This window comes from Podarcis vaucheri (genome assembly GCF_965113315.1).
Source record: "Podarcis vaucheri genome assembly, chromosome: 8".
Taxonomy (NCBI): domain Eukaryota; kingdom Metazoa; phylum Chordata; class Lepidosauria; order Squamata; family Lacertidae; genus Podarcis; species Podarcis vaucheri.
The window spans coordinates 33,907,101-33,922,403 of record NC_138766.1 but is presented as its reverse complement, the minus strand read 5'-3'; the positions used below and the strand labels follow the sequence as shown (position 1 = coordinate 33,922,403).

Sequence of the window (15,303 nt, the reverse complement as noted above, 5' to 3'; positions counted from 1 at the left end):
AGTCTGGAAGACAGCCTTTGAAACCAGCCTTTGCCCCCACCATTTATTTGTTTTCGTGGATTTTAATTGAACAGTGATCCTTGAGAAGTGGAATGGTACAGTAAACCCAAACATACTGGATTCAATTTATACGGGTAAAGATGGGCACCTTACCAGTATTCAGGTTCATATTGCAATTGAATCAGGAGCATATTTATTCCCATTTTCACGCAAGCTAAAAATAAACACTGGAAAGAGAAGGCGAATACATGAATGGCAGGTTGGTGCCCTTGTGAATCTGCTGCTTTATCGTAAAGCTTCCTCAAGGGGGCAGCAAACTACAACCAACGCTGCCATTGCAGAATATCGCTGTCGAGTTCACTGTACTCACTCTGCACGAAGGCCTCTCTCTCTGATGTAAGAGGGTCTTGTGACTGCACCCACGTGACCAGATGGCACAGGACACCACCAGCAGAACAACAATCCTCTTAAGAGTTGCACAAATGTCTGCCAAGGCCAGTGACAGCATGCAGACCACGACAGAGCTGCTGGACCAGACAGAGAACAGTCTGCTCGAATGCAAAGTGTGCTTTGAAAAATACAGCCAGCAGAAAAAGCGCCGGCCCAGGAACTTGCCATGCGGACATGTCATGTGCCTGGAGTGTGTCACATCACTGGCCCATCCCCGGAGTCTTAAGCTAGAGTGCCCTTTCTGCCGCAGGGCTTGCAAATCTTCCGAGACCAGCGATTGCTTGCCGTTGTTGCACCTGATGGAGATCTTGAGCTCTTCATCCATCAGTGTTCCGGTTTCAGGAAGGACCGTTGGAGCAGCTGAGGATGTGGTGATGCCAGGATCTCAGGTCTTAACATTTCACCTGTCTTTCGGAGGATGGGGGACCCTGGTCAACCCGACAGGGATTGCTGTGTGCCAGAGGTCTGCCTGCCTAGCGGTGGCTCACGACGGCAAGAAGAGGATTAAGCTGTTCAGTTTCAACGGGCGCGTCATACAGCAGTTTGGAGAAAGAGGGCAGGCAGGAAATGACATCAGGTACCCGACCGATGTCACCATCACGCTGGACGGACATATCGCAGTCACGGACAGCGGGGATCGTTCTGTCAAAGTGTTCGACTTCAACGGCAGGGGAAAGCTGGTTATCTCCGAGTCCTTCGGTTTACCTTGGGGTCTGGATACTACGCCTCAGAACGATGTGATCATGACCGATTCGGTGGCAGGTGCTCTGTATCGCTTGACAGCCGACTTTAAGCGGGGGGAATTAAAGGGGGTGGAAAAACTCTGTTCTAATTTGTGTGACCCGAGGAAAGTGGCCGTTTCTCAGGCCTCTGGGGCCATTGCTGTCATAGAGCATTTGATGGCGAAAGGACCTAGCTGCGGCTGCACCATGCTGAAAGTATTCGCTGCAGACATGCAGCTCATAAGCCAGTTGGACACTTTTGGCTTGAATCTAGTATTTCCTTCCAAAATATATGCCAGTGATGTGACCTTCAGCAGGGAAGGTCAAGTAATAGTAACCGATGGCTATAACCAAGCAGTCTTCTGCCTTGGAAAACCTGAAGAGTTCCCTATGTGTAAACCTATCATTACCCAGGGTCTTTCTTACCCTTTGGCATTAGCTTTCACGCCAGACAGTTCTCTGATTGTCTTGGATGGTGGAGATCATTCTTTGAAAGTATTCACGGCTAGCTGAAATATGGGGGTGTGCTGCTTTCACATTGCCTGATTCACAGCTTAACAGAGAGTATGTGGAAGCTCTTTGTGCCTAACACCCCAACTTCTCTAAGGATCGCTGATGGATTATGCCGAAATGGCTAAAATTACCGCAAGAATTAGAAATCAGGAAGACCAAAATTTTAATAAGGAATGGGGGAAATTTTTTCATTTATATTAAAAGCCATTGTAAACAGCTAAAATCGTTAGTAGGATTGGAATAACGCTTGTAGTTTAATGGTGAATTTTGAACACAACGGAGAGGTAAACGATTTGGATCATTATAAAAGATGCAGGAGGAAATTATTAACAATAGGACCCACAAAGGGGAGGAGGGAAGTCCAGGAGATTCTTTGGAATCTTGTTTCTATGTTGTATGTTGGATATGTGACGGAAAAATTTTAATCTGAAAAACCAAATAAATAAATTGAGAGAGGGAGAGAGAGAAGCTGATATGAGTCTTATCCATGTTGTGTATTGTGGAATCAGTTCAGCGGATGTGAACTAGACTACTTAAGGCTGTGATATGTACTGTAACCTCAGACTAGTGAGGAAATCCCATTGAACTAAGGTGCTGGACGTTTATGTTGGCCATTGCCAAAGGAGTTACTGCAGTTGGGTATTGCAGAAGCTGTACGTGAAGAATGCTGGTAACTTTCTATGCTGGGCTGTAGACAGGCTTGTGTTTCCCTTGGATTTTGGATGGCACATGTGAAAGCCCACCTTCAGCCAGAATGTATGACCGCCCCGCCCCCCTTGCATAAGCAAATGAGTGTTTAAGAGAATGGCCAGCATCTGTTAGTGCAGTCTTCCCCCTACCTGGTGCCTTCTGGGTCTTTTGGACCACAGGTTCCATTCACTCCAGCTGCATCGCCTTCCCATCTAGCACTGATGACAGTTGCAGTCCAAAACATCTGGAGGATACCAGGTTTACGAAGTCATGTTTTATGACATTGCACTGGCCATTGTAAGCTGACCCAAGAAATTAAACACTGTGGCAGCATTAGTCAGGGCTGGCTACACTGGGGATAGATGCCTTCACCAGATGTGTTGCCAGGTCATCCTGCAAAGCATTTAAGCGGAACAAAGCGGGGCAGAGAAGGGGCATGTTCAGGATGGTGGAGGCATGGGAATGACTCATGGCCATGCCATTAAACCAGCTTTTTCCACACACCTTGAAGCCAGTTAAACTAGTGCAAACCTGCCTTTTCAAGGGTGTTCCGCTGGGTGTATATTTTATAGAACAGATCATCTCCATCTGCTTTATATTGAATACCTCTGAATACCTCTGAGTTTGTCAGTGACCATTGTAACTACACATATTTATAGAAGGAGTGCCTGTTTGGCTGGTTATATATTTTTTCCATTGCAGATTTAAAAGAAACTGTGATTTAATTGTACTTTTTGGGTTGTTGTTTAAATATAAAAAATGTAAAAACTATTTATTTTGATGAATGTAAAGTGCCGAACTGCGCCTTACACACAGCTGTGCTTCTTTTTTATGAGTTTCAGTTAAAAAACAATGGGGGAGGGCTGCTTAACTATTTCCCTTCTGGCTGTTTTTCTGCAGCAACCCCCCCCCTTTCATTCCATAGAAGAAAAAATACAGGTGCCAATATAATATTTCCTGTACTGAGAAACACACCTGGGGTTAATTTTGAGTTGGGGGAGGCAGCTGGAAGAAAAGTTACATAAGCCCTCCTTCCTGCCATTTTTCGACTGAAATTTGTGGCCTCAAAGGCTGTTTTTAGTTTTTAAAAATCATACACATCAGAAAGAAAAATCCCTTTGGTTGCATCTTGCCCCCGCCCTCACTACAATACATAATCTTTGTTGCTGTTAGAAACAGAAGGCCCAGTGTATTGCTGGTAACACTAGACACAATTTATTTCTGTTTTCTTAAATATAACATAGAAGTGTTTTTAGAATGTTATTGAGATGAGCTTAAAGAATCTCTGATCATGGGATAATCAGGCTCTTAGGACTGGGGGGGGGGGGGGAATGCAGTGCCTTTTCCCCACTGGTTATTCTGGTAGAACTGTTACCTTACTCTTTGATAAATTAAGGAAGAAATAAATTAAAAACTCATGAAATACTACAAAAAAGTTTTAACATTACAGGTTGACCTGGAGGGAAAGGTTTACTGCATCAAGATGTTGATGACTTAGGACCTTGTGAGATTTTTTTTTAAAAACCCTCATTGTGTTTAATAATGAAATAAAGATAGTCATTTTCTCTTTTCCTTTGGTTGTGGGGAAAATGTTGGAAGTCCAGTACCTACTTGTGGCAAAAAATTGTGGAATTGCTTTAGCATGGAAAGGACCCAATGAACTCTGAGGTGTATCTTCCTTTTTATCTGCAAACGTGATCTTTTTAATGATGAAATTGTCACTGTATCATGCCATGCTGTTGTTGTTTAGGAAGCACTTTTCTCTGGCTGACTCAGCCGTTTACCTTCTACACACTGAGAGCCAAAACAGACACCATTGAGATGGTGGTAGGAAGGGAAGAGATTTGGATATACGGAAGATTAAACTGTGAATTATATATTTTTTAAAAAAGTTGGAGCCTAAGTTAGTTGTACTTAATAGCTACTGAAAAAATGGGATGAACAGAGTCATGACTTATGTTGCATTTGGGGGGGGGCACCAAATTTTGGCCTTGCACAGGGCTCCACTGAAATTTGAAAAACCAAAGTCCTCCCCCGATTTGTTACAGTTGTTTTTAAATATCCCACAAGATAAACTATGGCAACATTATTAATACAACTTGTCCAGTAGCTCAGGGCTGAAATAGACTTGATGTGAGGGAATCTATAACTGGATCGCAGGACTTTTTGTTTTTATTTGAAATAATCCACAAGACTTGAACCTTTCAGCATCCGACTAAAAACTGCCCCCACCGTGAAATCTGTAATGCCTTCACACCTACATTATGAATTTTATTTATGAATGTGCAGTTCTGTTTTCTTAGAATAGTCTTCCATGTTTTATGTCTCCCAGTGCATTTGGGAGTACTGTGGATGCCCCATGAAAATGATGGATGCTGCTGCCTCGATCCTTGAATTGTCACATGCTCCATCTATGGCCAGCTTTCTCTGTACATTGAAAAACACCATTATCATGCCTTTCTATTGGTCTATTTAAGTTTGTTGGAACTCCAGATAAATGTGAGCACTGTATGTTGCAAGACAACATGTACAACAGTGATTCCCCTCCCCACCGAGTGTTATCTTCATCACCCTGTCACATACAATGATTCACTGAGTTTCAAATCACATTGTTTTCTGTTAAGAGCTAGTAGTAGGCATAGCAACCCATCAACTCTTAATGAAAATAAGTGGCTTAGTCTAATGCGTTGACTATGCTTTGAACGCAAGTGGAAGAATCTGCAGTTTTGCAGGAGGAGGAGGAAGAGATGGGCAGTGAAAAGAGGATATTTTGCCTCCCACCACCCAAACCCGTGTTGGCACACCTGATCCAACTAACGTAACATGCTTTTTCCAGCAAGCACATCTCTTTCCCTGCACATACTATTTGCTAGATCAGGAACCATGGCTCAAAATGGGATCTGCATCCACTTTCCCATCCCAGTATGAATGCTGTTTTGCGCATCCTGCATTGCTTTCAGTGGAATCGGTGCTCAGGTGCATGTCCTGATGCACATTTGCATCCACAAGCTAGAGTGTGAATGCAAAACTGCTGAAAGCAACACACTGTAGACAGAGCACGTCTGATTTGCCTCTCAGTCATTTAAACTGTCTCAGAACCCCACCACAGATGTCCTTCCTATTGTGCATTTACAGTGATTTGTTTTTATGATGGTATCAGGATGGTCAATACTCTTTCTTCCTACAAAAGTTCGGGGGCAGCCATAGCCGATTTGTTTCCAGTTGGTGTATGACCAGTAGCTTCCTGCTGAATTTCATCCCACATATGGTTTGTGGATTTTCTTTATTCCCATATTGGTTGCACTATAGAGCAAGTGTGACTTGCCAGACAGCAATGCAGGAACATCAGGGGATATTGTGGAACAACTAATAAAGTGGACTGGCGTAGGGGCGATCCTTTATAAATCCACCACTGTGGATGCACTTATTGTGTTATTGCTCATGCCCCCTTGCCACGGAAACTATCCTTCAGAGGAGGAGAAATTGAGCTCCAAGAAGAAGTACACCACCCCCAGAAACCAATTGCCTAATCCCCATGATCCTTTAAACCGTGAAGGCTGTTAAGAGGTGCAAATTTTATATCAGAAACAGAAAATGTGTTCTACACAGAGAATACTGCATAAAAATACTTATTTAACAAATGCAAAGACTTTAAATTTCTACAACACAGCTCTCAGGTGGCAGCAGTTCCAAGAAGCAGAGATCTAAGCTCCAAATAGAATTTGGGAATAGAACTGCCAATTGACCTTTATTTTTATTTAATTTTGTAAGTTCATCCTTAGTTGCCAAGTAATGGCCTTTAGAAGAATAAGATATTGTGTAAGTGTCTCAAGTGTCTCCAACCCATCAGGGACGAATGCCAACAGGCTTCCTTTGGCCATGTCTGAATCTCCAGAGAGCTGCTTAGGGGATGGCCCTCATGCTTTTGAACAGAAAATGACTGGTAGGGAAAGGGTTAGGTAAAGACCCTTTCATTTCTCACTGCTTTGCTCAAAATCACTCTTTTGAAACTGCCTTCCAATATATATTCAGGCTTCCTTATACATGTACTTTGACTCTCATTCATGAAAAGAGTATTTGTGGTGTATTTGTTGCTTTCCCTGACAACTCTTGTAGTTTTAAGGTTATTTTTAATAACTCAAAGTAAGAGGCAGATACAGAAACAATACCTAAACAGCCAGTGAATGCTCTATCTGGATATTTATGAGAACTTATCAGCAAGCCAAGTTTATAAGTAGCTAGAAGCAGCAATGTATGTATTATCTCTGTGTGTGTGGACAGATACTGGCACACATACTGCCACATTTGGAGTAGCTTTACAGATTGTGGGATGCTACTATTATGGTGAACTTTACTACTTATTTGCTAATCCAGGAAGGTAAGCAAATGGGCTGCCCATTTTATAGAAAGCTGGTGCTTGCTCATTATAGTTTGGAATGATAGCTTTCAGGATGATCTACAGCTTTTCACAGGTCATTCTTAAAGTGCAAAGTTGTACAATTTCCTTCCTTATGTATTGCTGTCTGAAAATGAAATTTTTTTAAAAATAAATTTGTCCCGAATACATAAATAATAACCTAACAGTATTTACCAGCCGGCCTCCTGCTTTGTTTTGTCAGGAGCCCCTCATCTCAATTCAGGATTCATGTTCACAATAGAACTGTGGGGATCTGCTTCAGCCATACTTGCATACCAGACATTCTTTATTGTAATGATGAAGAGAGTGAATGCTTTTTTTAGGGAGGGGCGAATAATGGAAGGCTTGTCCTTTCCGCAGCTCATGCTCATTTATGTTGTACATGTCACAAACTGAATGTGGCAGTTAATTACTTTTTAGGGGGTAAGCAATTCATTTTCCAGAGCTGGGTGTGCAGAAACGAGAACTTAAAGTGAATGTGGTAGGGCAAAGAGCCTCAAATATAGGAACTTTGAACCTCTAATCTCTTTTTCAAAGGTAATCACTGTGTTCTACATTAGAAGAAAAGGCGACTGAGAGTCAATATCCTCCTTTCTCTTTCTCTCTCGCACAATGCTTCACTTATGATTCCTGTCTGCCCATCATAAAGCATACCACCACAGTGGCATTTACGGGACTGATTAAACTATTGATTAGACAAAAGAAATCTGTCCTTTTTTTCTCCTGTTGTCCGAGAGAACTGTGTGTGCCTGACTGTTGTTACAAACTGTAAAACTTTGTTGGTGGAGTTCCTAAAAAAACCTGAAGATTTTTGATGTGTAATTTGCAGGCATCAAGAAAACCTCATTTTATGGCTTGGCAAATGACATTAAAAAGAACAAAACACCACAAAGCTATTTAGCTTCCATCTGAGAACTTGTTAAATCGTAATTAACATTCTTGCTGCATCCTGAAATAGTTTAAAGCAGTGTGGCTTGGATAAAGGTTAGCCTGAAGACCTCTGGCCAGAAAAGACCCCTCCCTGACTTTTTGCGACCACCTGGGGAAATTATTTGTGGGAACACCCAAGGCCCACCCAGTCACTGTCAAAGTGGAGAGGGAAGAATGCTGGTGTCCTACAGCTCAACTGCTCCTTCTTCTCTCCCTGGATTCAGATGCCCGTGGTGGAGTTGGTAAGCATGTTTTGAGTCTGTTGCAGCTGGTCGCACTGCACAACCTACTTGTGGAAGTTGTTGCTTCTGAAGACAGCAAGGACAAGAAGAAAAGGCATTGAGGACAGAAACTAAAAGGAAATGAGAGACTGGAGGAAGGAAAAAAGAGAACATAAGAAGAGCCCTGGTAGGTCATATAATCTAGTCCAGCATCCTGTTCTCAGTGGCCAACCAGATTTTATTTATTTATTTGCCTTTATATACCGCCCTATACCCGCAGGTCTCAGGGTGGTTCAGCAGATGCCTATGGGATGCCCGCAAGCAAGACAGAAGTGCAATGGCACTCCCTGGGCTTATGATTCTCAGCAACTGATATTCGGAGGCATAATGTTTTCCAAAGCAAACCCTGCATACAAGGACTCCCCAATGCAACATTTTATTGCAGGTCCCATTTGTTTGTTATACAAATCTGACAGTTTAGAGGTACAGTGCAATTCTCCTTCCAACACTACTTGACGCCAAAAAATTGCTTTGTTGTTGTTTCATCCCTGGGATAGCAAAGAAATCATTTAAGTAAACATGTACCGTAAGTAAATCAGGGGTGCCTGATGCAAAATGGTTAATGCAGTTATATTTATCGAACTACCTTCTGATGACATAACAACACACAACTTTTAAAGCTATACACAGCGATTCCCCATTGCTTATAGCACAAGGCAAGTAAAGTCAAGACAAGTGGGATCAAAATTGAACTTTAACATGCTTTACTTTAGCTGGACTGTGCCTTTAACTTTGTTCTCTCTATATGTGATCAATATTGCATATGAATAAGTTTATTGTACATTGCTTATAAACAGAAATCACTTTCCCCCCTGCCCCTTACTGAAATAATCCATGGTTTGGGCCAGTGCCTAAGTCACAAATTTTCCATTGATATTTATAAACAAGGTTATAGTAAATATTTAATTTTATCAGGACATCTTACTCAACAGTACCACCTCATTTCTCTGGATGTGAAATGCTTTTGAATTGTTTCACATCCTACTTAAAACAAATTCCACATTGCCTATGGCACTGGGATCAAATGAGAAAAACATTGTTTTTGAGAAGCAAGTAGCTTTGCAGGATAATTTAGTAATAGTGCCAGTAATAGTAATAGTGCCAGAATAATTTAGTAATAGCTGGCTCATTTTGTCAGATTTAATAATAGATTTTTTTTGGGGGGGTATCATTGTTTCTCCTCACTATTTTGAGAGTATAGGGTTATTTTCTACAGAGTTTTAATTCAACATCATTAAAATAAGTTATTCATGCAGAGGTATTTATCAAAACGTTTATGTACCTTTTCTGTTGTGCTGCATGGTAACTGGAATGCACCACAAAATCCAAAATGGTTTGGATCCAGACTAAAGGAGGCTGCAATCTTCCCATTTACCTGGGAAAAGCCCCATTAAACTCAGAAGGATCTACTTATGATCTATCAGATGTCTGCACTATGTTAGTCATCAATTCCACTGAAATAAACAGGACTTGTTAGCTATATGACTAATTTGTCCAAGTGCTTTAAATGGGACTAATGTGTGACTAACATGCTTAATCCTGTGCTAAATCCCTTTACTTACTCCTGTGTGTGTACAGAACTGCAAATTTAAGATTAGATCAAATTCATTCCAATTGCTGGATTAGTTCAAAGATGTTACAAAGATGTATATCTAATTGCCTCAAGACCTCAGAAAGATATGGGCAATGAGCGATCCCACCTCAAAAATTATTGAGACTTAAAAAGGCTGCTTTTAACATTTCGGAGTTATGTAGATGAACTCTGGATCACCAATGATGAGACAAACCTTTATTACAATAGTTAAACTCAAATCTGTATATAGTTTAAAAAATAACACCAAAGAACATATGATACAAATTGTCCCAATGAAGTTCAGCAAGAATAAAGTGTAGATCTCTTCTTCCTTGGCTGGGAGGGAGGGGTCCATGATTCTGGGATCCAGCTCAGGTGCAAAATGTCTTGGGTAGGCCTCCACATCAAGTGACTGAATCGTCAAAAGGAAAATACATTTGAATGCACTCCTAGTTTTTTCTTTTGAATTTGCCACCTTTCTCTGTGGAGCAACATTTAATCCAGGAAGGACTTTAATATAGGGACTGGACGCTGGGGGAGCAGGAAACATTTTGGGGGAGGCCTGGGAGTAATCAGAAAGAATTGTGTTGAAATTATATATAACCAGTATAAAACGATACTTTGTAAGGGGTATGTCTTTTTGGATCTCTTTGAATACGTATTAATAAATAAATTTAAAAGAGAAAGAGGAGAAAGAAGGAAAATAGAAAGATAAAAAAACGGGTTTTATGTTGCAGGAAGGGGGCTAAAGATCTCAAAAAGCTGGGTCGCCCCTGTCATTCATGTTAAAAGTACAGTTCTTAAACCGCTAAAGATCTCAAAAAGTTAGGAAGCCCCTGTCATTCATGTTAAAAGTACAGTTCTTAAACCGTGCTGAGAAAGGGCTAAAGTGAAAAGCACAGAGTGGAGCAGAGTATCTCGGGTAGCTTTAAGATGCTGCGATCGTCCTTAAAATGGGCAGCTCTCATCCTCTGGCTTCCCATTCCTCTGCATCTCAACCTGCTCCTTCCCTCCGGGGCCGCATCCCGACCCATCGCTGCCTCAGCAACCCTCCTGCTGCCTTAAACTTAGCCTTGCGAGGCGGCTGCGGCGGCTGCCCGGAGGGCTCGTGCGCTTTTTGCCGCCTCCTCCCACTCTTCAACTTGACACCAAATTCGAAATGGTGGAGGCGGGGGAAGCGGAGCAGGAGGAAAACAAGCCTCTGCCGCTGGAGAAGCAAGCTTGAAACACACTCTACCCTCCCTCCCCGTCAGCGCTTCCATCTGCGCTTGCGCGAATTCCTATTCCTGGCGAGCGGAGGGTCCCGAGAGAACTCGCGCATGACCGTTAGGCTACCCAACTCCCGATCCCCTCAGTGCCGAAGACGCTCGGCTATCTCCGTCGTTTTCCGACGCGCCCCTTCCCTCCCCCGCTCGCCCGCCCGCCCTCGCTCCGTCTGCCTGACCCAGGAATCTCAGCAGAGACTGAGGAGAGAGAGGGAGGGAGGGAGGGAAGCGAAGGCAGGAGCCGCCGCCGCCGCGGGGGCTGGAAGATGGCGGTTGGAATGGGGAGGAGGAGGCGGAGGCGGCAGCAGCAGCAGCAGCAGGCACGGGGCTGTGGGAAAAGGCAGCGGGGCTCTTCGCGCAGGCGAGGCTGAGGGAAACGCCAACGCCGCCGCCGCGTCCCCGGGAAGCTCCTCTCTCTCCGCCTCAGCCGCCGCTTGGTGCCGGTACGCCGCCTCCCGACTCGCCGCTTCCCTGCCGGCGTGAGATGGACGTCGGCGCCGCCGCGCTTCCCTCGCTGACGGAGCCTCGTCGTCCTCGCCTTGAGGCTCCGCCGCGGTCCTGAGGGGAGAGGCGGGCTCCGCCGTGCGCCGCCTGCGAGCGAGACTCGCTCTCGCTTCTCTGCCCTCCGTCGCGAAGCGGCAGGGCGACCCCTGAGGGAGCTGGCTGGCTGCTGAGGGGGACGGGACACCCGGCGCTGCCTCCGCCTCCGCCGCCAGGGAAGATGTCGGATACGAAGGTGAAAGTGGCCGTCAGAGTCCGGCCCATGAACAGGAGAGGTAATAATAATAATAATAATAATAATGGGACGGAGATGGCTCACACTCGCCTCTCAGCAGTCCCCACTAACCCCGTCTTCACCCCTCAGAAGCACTCTCTCCCTTCCGCCCCTCCAACTTGTTTGCAGAGTTGAACTTTTTTCTCTCCCTTGGATTGGCGGCGGGGCGAGGAAAAGGGAAGGGTGTCCCCTCTGGCTTGAGTAAAGCTCTTGCCTAGCCCTTCCTGGCGAAAGTCTCGGGAGCGGGGAGCTCGGGGTGTGAGCCCCGCGGTGAGCAGGATGAAGCCCCGATCCCTCATTCGCTCCCTTGGTTTTCTTCGCTGGAGGGCAGCCTCCCTTTTCTTGCAGCGAGGGGCGTGGAGTTGAGGGCAAACCCCGTCGGCTCCTTGTAAATCTGTTTGGAGCTGGGCTGCTCGCTCGCTGGGTGGGTGGGTGGGGAAAGCTGGCTGGCTTCGGGGCGATTTCTCAAACCTGTCAGGGGTGCCAACATTTATGGAGCGGGGGGGCAGATGAGCCCCGCCCCGCATAATTGATCACATGACACAGCACACACCGTTTGAATGGCAGTGCCCATAAACTTGGGGGGAGGGGGTATATGATTTTTTTAATGGGGGTTTCCGAAGTAAAGTTACCGGATTTTTTTCAGACGGACTTTGGCCCCTAGGAGTTGGCTTCTATGCAACCTATCATAAAGTTGCAAGGGGCCACAAGGATTCAACCCCCTGCAATGAAGGAATCTTTTGCCCAATGTGGGGTTCAAATCCATGACCCTGAGATTAAGAGTCTCATGATCTACCCACTGAGCTGTCTCAGCTGACTAAAACCTGTGGATCTTCTTCTCTCTTCCTCACTTCCAGTGGAGGATCTGACACTATCATCTCCTAGTCTTGGAGAAATGGCTTACATGGTCACTTTTGGGGGGGCGGAGGAGATTTTCAACACCGCTCAGTGTGACCTGGTCGCCTTAACTTGCCAGCTGTTGTTACAAAAGGTGGTTAATGAAAGCAAGAGAGTGGTCTTCTTTCCACCCTTTTAGTGCATGGCTGGCTGTTTCATTTCACACGAGTAACATGCGGAGAACATACAAGCCAGGCAATGAGACTGGGCACTGGTGGAAAGCCTCTGTCAATCTGTAGGTCTCCAACTTTTTGCTCTTGGATTGTCCTTTTCCCCCCTCCCCCACATTTTTTTTGGAGAGCAACGCCCATGCCATTTCCTACACTCTTAGCAGCAAAAGGGAGTTGTTTTCTAGACACAAGAAGAAAGAAACAGGAAAAGCCCTGCTGGCTTGGGATGAGCTGTATATATCATTTTGTAAGGGAACGTTCTGAAATTCTCAGTTGCATTATGTTTCAGAGCTGGAGCTGAATACAAAGTGCATTGTGGAGATGGAAGGGAATCAAACTGTGTTGCATCCTCCACCTTCAAACAACAAGCAGGGAGAAAACAGGTAAACATCCAAATCTATATTCTCAATTCAAATAAATGATTTGTGTGCTTTGTTAAGGAAGCACCAGCTGTTTCTGTAACTTGTCTCTACTCATGGGAAAAAGTTATGGGAGATGATCCTTCTCTGATTCACAACCATATAAAAAAAGAAGAATTACAATTAACCTTCAACAAGCTGAGTGCTGAGTTGCATGAAAAATAGTTATGGATTCTGACTTAATGTAGAATAGTAATGATAAACTAGTAAAATAAGCTACTAAGAATGTCGGAAATCAAAACACTGTAGGTTTAAGTACAGTTACCTTGTAAACCACACTCCCCTCCCCCAATGTAGTATTCTTCGTTGATTCAGGAACGATAGAATACTATGGATTCTTCGGCAGCAGTGAAAATTGTTACTGATTTCAGTGTACATACAGCTGAGTAGATGTATTTCCTGGATTCTTTATTAAGTCTGCTTATTCTAATGAATGAAGAGTGAAGAACTAAATCATATCTGGCTTTTATTTGTAAAGGCCTGGAAAGAAATTGTTGGAAAATATCCAAAATACCAATGTGCTGGACTGTAAAAATAGATCAGATTTTTTCTTCATAAGGGGGCAGGAGGGAGGTTGTTCAGAAGAGACATAGAAGGAAAAGTTAGTGTTGTCTGTGTTTTTTGGGTGGGTGGGTGGGTATGATCTGTTGATTGTCATAAGCACTTCACTCTGAATGTCTTCTTTGAGTGTTGTAATTACTTTTTAATAGGAAAATGTTTCACATAGTATAGGTGCCAGTGTACTATTCTACTGAAACAGTTAGTTGAGAAGCAGCATTCATTACTGAGAACGGAGGAAGGTTGGCAGAATATATGATAGTGTTGAAGAGCTGTCTAATTGTCGGGCTTTTACTTGCAAACTGATGCACAGATTCCTGTATTTGGCATATTTATTTTAAAGTTTGACATTAGGAAATAAAGATGTATGAAACTACATACTTGGTTAATTTCATTTTTAAACAATAAAGATAGGCTTACTCAGTGCTATTTTCCTAGAAAAAGAGGTGCTGGAACTCACCATGAACACCTCTCATGTTCTCTTATAAGGCAGTGCCACCTATCTGAGAGGTGCCGGAACTGAGTTCCAGTGAGTTCCAGATGAAAAAAAGCCCTGGGCTTACTCCTGTTTGCCATTAAAACGGCACAAAGTGCCACAACTGATTCAGCCAGTGCAGCTTGTGACATGTTAGAATTTCAAGTGGACAGCAGCCTCCAGTCTTAAGATAAAGTAGACAGGTGTCATGTTTATGTCTTCTACAGCACAGAACCAAGGCTTGGTGACAATAAAATTGGAGTAGAAGTGGGGATTATTTGCATATGCAGCACATACAAGATATTTTACTGAACTGACCCGTGTTGCTGTATGCCTATATGTTTGTTAGATTCATTGATCACTTCATCCCAAAGGTTACAGTCAAGTAACAATCTGAAAGTATATTAAATCCCTTAAAAACAACAGTTTTGTATTTTTATGTTGGATTATATATAGTTGGTTGTTGTGTGCCATATACATAAAAGTTATAAATAATCAATTTTCTACCTACAAGTAGCCCTCAAAGTGGCTTACTGTCTATGCTAAAAGTATAATTTATATCAATAAACAGTACAAACTCTTTTAAATCCCTGTGCTGGCTGCAGTCCACTTTCTGATGCTGTGTAAATGTCTCTTTGTCTTGAAAACTTTTCCCTACACCCTGTATCTCTCTGTTCTTGCATTCTAAGAAATCCCTGCTTGTGACCCTTGGTTATCCAAAGGTATCCTGGCTGCATCCCAAAAAACATGATGCCCACTCTCACTTCCTTTCTTATGTCTGAAGCTACCTCCCAGATGTCCTCCACAAGTCCCTTTCTTCCATCAAATCCCTCATGAAAACCCACCTTTTCAATGAAGCCTTTGGAAGAACTCTTTAGAATTTAGATACAGTATAGAATCTGTGAACCTCTTTCTGGACTTCCATCAGGATACTGCAACTGTTGCATCCCATTTCACCCACCTTTAGGATTAAGATACTAACTTTTCTTCTTCAATTTTCCACCTACACATTGAAAAAGATTGTCCTAATATGGATAAGTTATTTTGTGAAGAAGGAAAATAGTTTTATATATTGTGTAGCGGATCTATTTTGGTTTTCGTCAAAGAACAAAAAGGCTGTTAATGACAATGCAAACAGATCAGCGACATTTATAATAGCTGAAGAAGT

General features: G+C 43.4%; 2 protein-coding genes across 7 annotated transcripts in view; both read left to right on the top strand.

Annotated features, from left to right (window-relative positions):
- NHLRC1 (NHL repeat containing E3 ubiquitin protein ligase 1) lies at window positions 1–6,912 on the top strand. Its single transcript, XM_082235015.1, has one exon. The coding sequence runs from the start codon at window positions 432–434 to the stop codon at window positions 1,683–1,685; it is 1,254 nt and encodes a 417-aa protein (XP_082091141.1). The 5' UTR covers window positions 1–431; the 3' UTR covers window positions 1,686–6,912.
- Window positions 6,913–11,027: 4,115 nt separating this feature from the next.
- KIF13A (kinesin family member 13A) overlaps window positions 11,028–15,303 on the top strand; it is a 73,688-nt gene continuing 69,412 nt past the window's right edge. For 3 of the 6 annotated variants that reach the window (XM_082234937.1, XM_082234934.1, XM_082234933.1), the window contains exons 1-2: window positions 11,028–11,617; window positions 12,973–13,066. In XM_082234937.1, the coding sequence (XP_082091063.1) occupies window positions 11,563–11,617; window positions 12,973–13,066 (149 nt within the window). In that variant the 5' untranslated portion in view covers window positions 11,028–11,562. The remainder of the gene's footprint in view (window positions 11,618–12,972; window positions 13,067–15,303) is intronic. The other 3 variants (XM_082234938.1, XM_082234935.1, XM_082234936.1) reach the window with 1 other exon arrangement.

Excerpts from the sequence above, each read along its gene's own strand:
- NHLRC1 (XM_082235015.1), top strand. The coding sequence starts at position 432 with ATGGCACAGGACACCACCAGCAGAACAACAATCCTCTTAAGAGTTGCA.